Source organism: Bos mutus, chromosome 7 (genome assembly GCF_027580195.1).
Source record: "Bos mutus isolate GX-2022 chromosome 7, NWIPB_WYAK_1.1, whole genome shotgun sequence".
Lineage (NCBI taxonomy): Eukaryota > Metazoa > Chordata > Mammalia > Artiodactyla > Bovidae > Bos > Bos mutus.
In genome coordinates, this window is record NC_091623.1 from 82,191,714 (window position 1) to 82,199,117 (window position 7,404).

Here is a 7,404-nt window from a genome sequence, read left to right on the forward strand (position 1 = left end):
TAAAAGTCTAATTTGTTAATCTGTGAACTGATTAATTCATACTTGAAAAGTACTTGTATATAAGCATGGAGATTTCAAAAACTGATCATCAGTGAGATGCTAGGCACAGTTTTCTTTCATATGTTTTTTCCAATCCTTTATCACTCATGCTGTTGCTGCTGCTGCTAAGTCGCTTCAGTCGTGTCAAACTCTGCGTGACCCCATAGATGGCAGCCCACCAGGCTTCCCAACCCTGGGATTCTCCAGGCAAAAACACTAGAGTGGGTTGCCATTTCCTTCTCCAATGCATGAAAGTGAAAAGTCAAAGTGAAGTCGCTCAGTCGTGTCCGACTCTAGCGACCCCATGGACTGCAGCCTACCAGGCTCCTCTGTCCATGGGATTTTCTAGGCAAAAATACTGGAGTGGGGTGCCATTGCCTTCTCCGACAGGATTCTCTAGGCAAGCATAAAGCAAATTAATTTGGCAGTGTTTGACTATTTCCCATTCTTAGCCTAGAACTCATTGTAATAATATAATATCATATATGAAATGAATCGCCAGTCCAGGTTCGATGCATGATACAGGATGCTTGGGGCTGGTGCACTGGGATGACCCAGAGGGATGGTACGGGGAGGGAAGTGGGAGAGGGGTTCAGGTTGGGGAACACGTGTACACCCATGGCGGATTCATGTTGATGTATGGCAAAACCAATACAATATTGCAAGGCAATTAGCCTCCAATTAAAATAAATAAATTTATATTAAAATAAGTAAATAAAAATTAAAATACAAAAAAAAAAAGAATCTCAAGGTATAATAATGTTCTTTAGAGAGCTTGATTCTGAAGACAGTGCAATGAAATGTTCAAAAAGAAAACGTGTCTAATGTTCTTTAAGAATAAAGCTCTGGGATTCATTTTAAAAATAATAATAATAATCCCTCTGTGTTAAATATGTAGGCAAAATGTCATATCTTACATGTGATACTTGAAGATCATAGAATATAATTTTCAAAGATATTCTCCCATCATTTCACACCACAGAGAATGAATTTATTAGGGAAAGTATTTATGTCAAAAAATGTAGGATGACAAACATCTTGAAGGAAAGCACTCCAGAAAAGCAATCCAGTGCACCAGCCCTGAGCACCCTGTATCATACATCCAATTAAAATAAATAAATTTAAAAAAAAAAAAAAAAAGCAGAGGGTTACCAGGGTCTCTGGTAACTTACTGCTGCTGCTGCTAAGTTGCTTCAGTCATGTCCAACTCTGTGCGACCCCATAGACAGCAACTCACCAGGCTCCCCATCCCTGGGATTCTCCAGGCAAGAACACTGGAGTGGGTTGCCATTTCCTTCTCCAATGCATGAAAGTGAAAAATGAAAGTGAAGTCGTTCAGTCGTGTCCAACTCTTAGCAACCCTATGGACTGCAGCCCACCAGCCTCCTCTGTCCATGGGATTTTCCAGGCAAGGGTACTGGAGTGGGGTGCCATTGCCTGGTAACTTAAGGAAACAAAATTTCCCAGAGCTAAAGTGCTGCCACAGCTTATAGTGACTTTTCCTTGGAAGTGTGACACTGAGAACTCTGCTCTCTTTCCATTGACAGTCAGACAGTATACAATGTTTCTCTTTATTTCAAATAAAAAAAGGCATAGGGAATATTTATGAAGATATATGAACTCATCTGTCATCAGCTGAAAAATACCACTCCTACAAACACAGATCTTAAAATTCATTTGTAGGATTTTAGTCAACTTGTTAAGAGTATTTTGAAGGAGATTTTTATTCTATGATCAATGAGCAATAACTGTAAGATTAACTGGAGCCCCTGGTGGCTCGAATGGTAAAGAGTCTGCCTGCAATGCAGGAGACCCGGGTACAATCCCTGGGTCAGAAAGATCCCCTAGAAAAGAAAATGGCAACCCACTCCAGTATTCTTGCCTGGAGAATCTCATGGACGGAGGAGCCTGGCAGGCTACAGTTGATAGGGTCACAGAATCGGACACAAGTGAGCAACTTCACTTTTAACAAACAAAAGGATATGGCAGCTGTCTTTAAGTTGTTAACTGAATAAGGAAATTATTTAACTGTAAATATGCAGTTGAAAACTAAGATGAGAAGTATGAATCAAAAGAGAAAACTGAATAAAATAAGAATTACAGAGATTAGCTTATAAAATGAAGTGAATAGCTTTTCTCATTAGCTGACAATTAAAATTTCTTGATAAAAGCTGGGAGAGAATTCCAAAGGAAGTTCAAGAAATCTTTCTTCTAGGGTGAAGGTAGATAGAATAAGACACTTAGAAAAGCAATATGCAAGAAATAAGAATGTCAGACATTAAGAAATTCAAACATGGGAGAAATAATGGTTAAGTAAGTGATTATTATCAAGCGGAATAAATCAAATCAAACGGATCAAATCAAACAGAATAAATATTCATTTACCAACTTTCAGATATGATCTTTCTAATTTCTAAGTACAGGCGTTTTAATTTGAGGAAGTTTTGTGTGTGTGGTTTTTTTCCCATTTTCTCTTTTATGAGAATGTGCTGCTTTGGAGTCTGATCCGTAAGTGTACAAAGAAAGTCCTGACCAACAGATTAAATTATTTTAGCAGAGCACCATATCCTCTGCTACATTATTTTGCTTCTGCAAGTGTTCAGTTTGAATAAGGCATTTGAATGAAAATATGAATCAGAAGAATGATACCTCAACTGACTTCATCCTCCTGGGGCTCTTTCCCTGGTTCAGACATCCCAACCTCCTCATCCTCATTATCATCCTTATCTACACTGCGGCCTTCACTGGAAATGCCATACTACTCCTCCTTATCTGGCTGGACTCCCATCTTCATACGCCCATGTACTTCCTGCTCAGTCAGCTCTCCCTCATTGACCTGGCTTACATCTCCTGCACGGTCCCCAAAATGGTCACCAACTATTTCACAGGGAAGAAGAACATTTCCTATTTTTCCTGTGCTACTCAGCTCTTCTTTTTCCTCACCCTTGGCCTTGCTGAGTGCATCTTGCTGACTCTCATGGCTTATGACCGCTATGTGGCTGTCTGTAACCCCCTGCGATACACAGTCCTCATGAACCCCAACACCTGTCTCCAGATGGCTGCTGCAGCCTGGATTGGTGGAGCGCTTGCAGCCCTTGTACACACCATCTATCCAATGAACTTCCCCATCTGTGGTTCCAGAGAGATTAATCATTACTTCTGTGAGATGCCTGCCATCCTGAGATTGTCTTGTATGGACATATCAGCCTATGAGATGGTGAAATTTGTGTCAACCATTGTTTTTCTCCTGATCCCATTTATTCTCATCCTAACTTCCTACACTCTCATCTTCCTCACTGTTCTCAGGATGAACTCTCGCAAGGGCAAGAACAAAGCCCTGGCTACCTGCTCTTCCCACATGACAGTGGTGAGTCTCTACTTTGGTCAAGCTATCTTCATCTACATGACACCCGCCTTAGCCTATACACCTGAACAAGACCAGATTGGAGCTGTTCTTGGCACCATAGTGACCCCCATGCTCAACCCACTCATCTACAGCCTGAGGAATAAAGAAGTGGCGGGGGCTCTGAGGAAGTGCATGGGAAAGTGTTACAATTGAGGAAATATCATATTCTACAATGTCACTGTCAGAAATGCTCTACTGTCAATATTAAAAATAATCATGGTCACTGGACTGTCATATAGGAAATATAACAGCATAAAGGAGCAGGATGATATTAGGACGCATACATATTGACATATGTCTATTGAGATGGAGCTCTTCTTAGTTCTATAGTGATGACTCTAGTTGAGTACAAACAGTGTGTTACTTGTCTTTAGCTTTGGGGGAAATTGCATGGGTTTACACAGATAATCTCCATCCTCTGGGTCAGCGTCATTAAATCCAAAACTGATTGTCACCCTATAACTACTTGGTTGATGTTTCTTTCTTAAAGTCATTATTTCTGTGTTTTCTTTCATTCATCAATTCATTCTTAATGGCCTTGACTGAAGCTCCACTGTACAAAAGATCAAAGATCACTTATTCCATGAAATAGTTCTATATAACTCTTCTTTTTTTCTAATCTGCTACTTGTACTCATACATAATTTTTTAAGTTTACTACATATAATTTATGTAGTTGCATTATGTCCACTTCTCAATTTTCACCCTTTTTCATTCTTCAATGCTACATTAATTGTTGTTATTTTTCAAGCCAATGAAATAGTTCAATTTCATAATTTATAATCCAATTCAGTGTGACTACTGAGACTGTAGTTAAAAATAACTACAATTAACTGAAACTTATGATTATATGGTCTTATTTCAAGTAAAATGAGCAACAATAAAAATTTTAATTTATAAAATTATCACTCACTGTTCTAGTTAACTGTTCAATTTTCTTATTATTATTGACATCATCAATATCATCATCAAAATCATGTCCTCTTGTTCTAGGTTGTCCATTTTAATGGCTATAATTGTTTGTAGTAATCTCTTATGATCCTTTGCATTTCTGTGGTATAAGTTGTAACTTCTTTTCATTTCTTATTTTACTAAGTCCTCTCTAAATTAATAAAATTGATGCATCTGTATAAAGTTTTATCAATTTTATTTGTTTTTTCAAAGAACAAACTCTTAATTTTATTGATCTCTTCCATTTTTATTATCTATTTCATTTATTTCTACTCTAATCTTTATGGTTTGTTTTCTTCTATAACCTGTGTTCTGTTTGTTTTTCTTCTTTTAGTTTCTTTAGATGTAAGGATACATTGCTTATTTTAGATTTTTCTTTTTTCCTGAGGTAGGTTTGTATTGCTATACAATTCCCACTTAGAACTGTTTTTCTGCATCCTATAGATTTTTGGCCCATTGGGTGTTTGAGTGTTTCATTTTGTCTCCAGGTATTTTTTAAATCTCTTCTTTGATATCTTCAATAACTCATTGGTTGTTTAGTAAGCATATATTTTAGTGTTTGTGTTCTTTGGAGTTTTTCTCTTGTCATGTAGCCTTGTAGTGGGAAGATATGATTAATATGAGTTCAATTTTCTTAAATTTACTGAGATTTGTTTTGTGCCCTAGCACATTATCTATCTTAGAGAATGTTTCATGTAAAATTGGAAAAGAAGGTCTATTGTGCTGATTTTGTATAAAATGTTACGTGTGTGTGTGTGTGTGTGTGTGTGTATCCAATTAGTCTAATGCATCAATTAAAGCCTGTGTTTCCTTCTTTATTTTCTTTCTGGATGAAATTCAGAAATTCATTCTTTTCACTAGTTTCTTGTTAAGTCCACTGCCATTCCTGTGCTAATGTCAATTTCTACCTTTATGTCTTTCCTTTTTTTTTTTTTTTTTTTGGTACTTAAGTAGTCCTCGATAGCATATTGAAAAGCAGAGACATTACTTTGCCAACAAAGGTCTGTCTAGTCAAGGCTATGGTTTTTCCAGTGGTCATGTATGGATGTGAGAGTTGGACTGTGAAGAAAGCTGAGCATCAAAGAATTGATGCTTTTGAAGTGTGGTGTTGGAGAAGACTCTTGAGAGTCCCTTGGACTGCAAGGACATCCAACCAGTCCATCCTGAAGGAGATCAGCCCTGGAATTTCTTTGGAAGGAATGATACTAAAGCTGAAACTCCAGTACTTTGGCCACCTCATGCAAAGAGTTGACTCATTGGAAAAGATTCTGATGCTGGGAGGGATTGGGGGCAGGAGAAGAAGGGGACGACAGAGGATGAGATGGCTGGATGGCATCACTGACTCAATGGACGTGAGTCTGAGTGAACTCTGGGAGTTGGTGATGGACAGGGAGGCCTGGCGTGCTGTGATTCATGGGGTCGCAAAGAGTCAGACACGACTGAGCGACTGATCTGATCTGATCTGATCTATGTTTCCTGATCTCAGCAAAGAGGCTTTTTGTAGGAGACACCCTATGCATCTCAACAATGCATTCCTCTCTGGTCACAGGAGCTAACTGCTAGAGGGGCACCCCACTATGTGGATTGCATGAGTCCTTTTGACTAGTAGTATTATGGGTGGTCTTGTAGGTGTGGCTATCTCCTAGTCCTGTTAGTTGCTAAACTCTGCCTTGTATGGAGTCTACTGACAGATAGGTGAGGCTGGGTGCCAAGGCAGATGGCTTTAGTTCTCCAGGAGGTCCCAGGACCAATGCTGACCCACTTGTGCATGGAGTCAGGTTTTGTTGTGAGTGGTTGTTTGGTCTTGGTTCCCAGATCTAATACCAACTTGTGGGCAAAGCAGGTCCTTGACATTGCTGATTAAAGGGTTCAGGGAATCCAAAATTTGGTGTTGGGCCACTGGTGAGTGGAACTGAATCCCAGGGAAGCTGGCTGAGAGATCCAACATGTCTCAGAGTTGGTGCTGTCTCTTGGTGGGCAGAACTGGGTCTTTGGGGATTCCAGAGCTGATGTTGGCCTGCTGGTAGCAGGGCTTATGCCTTGCAGTGGGGTGGAGTGATCCCAAGGCTAGTGCCAGTTCACTAGTCTGTGTAGCCAGTCCTGAGGTCTTTGGCTAGCTGCAAGGCTCTGGAAGTCCTGGAGTTGGTATGTTGACCCACTGGTGGGGGGCCCAGTTATTCCTGGAGCTGATGCCTGGTGGGTGAAGCCAAATCCAAGATTCTCTGTCTACAAAGTCGTGGGTAGCTCAGAGCTAATTCTGGGTCATTGGTGTGTGGGGACATGTCTTGAGCCATAAACTAGAGGGGGGGATTACAAACTGGCATTTGCCAGCACCAGCAACCACATGATAGAACATGCTCCCCAAAAAGACTCCCACCAGTGTTCATGTTCCCAAGGTGATTTCCAGCTGCCTCCTGCCTTTCTGAGAGATTCTCCAAGATCAGCAGCTGGGTCTGGCATATGCTTCTTTCAAATTAGTGGCTCTTCTCTGTATACTAGAGCACGTGAGATTCTTTGTCAGCCCTTTAAGACAGACATCTCTATTTTCTACAGTCCTCAGGCTTTTTCTAAATCAAGCTTTACTGGTCTCACAGCCTGGTCTGGGGAATTCAATATGGGGCTTGGACCCCTAACTTGTTGGGGAGAACCTCTGCAATTGTAATTATTCTCCCATTTGTGGGTGACCCATATGAGGGTATGCATCCTGTCTATACTGCATCTCCATCCTTCCCACCCATATTGTTGTGCTCCTTATTTATATCTTTCATTGTATGAGATCTTTTCTGTCAGTGTTCTGGTTTTTCTAATCAATATTCAATCTGTAAATAGTTGTAATTTTGGTGTGCTCAATAAAGGAGGTGAGTTTAGGGTCTTCCTAGTCAACCGTCTAGGCCACCCACCAAAGATCTCTTTTCATTTAGTGCTATGACTGTTACTTTTTTGGCCCAATCAAGGAACATTTTCACTATAGCAAATCTCTTAAAATATTAGTTAATTTTCCACTAATAT

At 39.9% G+C, this 7,404-nt stretch overlaps 1 protein-coding gene across 1 annotated transcript; it reads left to right on the forward strand.

The window, feature by feature from the left end:
• The first annotated feature begins 2,668 nt into the window (after positions 1-2,668).
• On the forward strand, positions 2,669-3,598 carry LOC102287316 (olfactory receptor 2T27). Its single transcript, XM_005911272.2, has one exon. The coding sequence runs from the start codon at positions 2,669-2,671 to the stop codon at positions 3,596-3,598; it is 930 nt and encodes a 309-aa protein (XP_005911334.2).
• Positions 3,599-7,404: the final 3,806 nt, after the last annotated feature.

Bases quoted from the DNA above. Each gene is read 5' to 3' on its own strand.
- LOC102287316 (XM_005911272.2), top strand. From the start codon at position 2,669: ATGAATCAGAAGAATGATACCTCAACTGACTTCATCCTCCTGGGGCTC.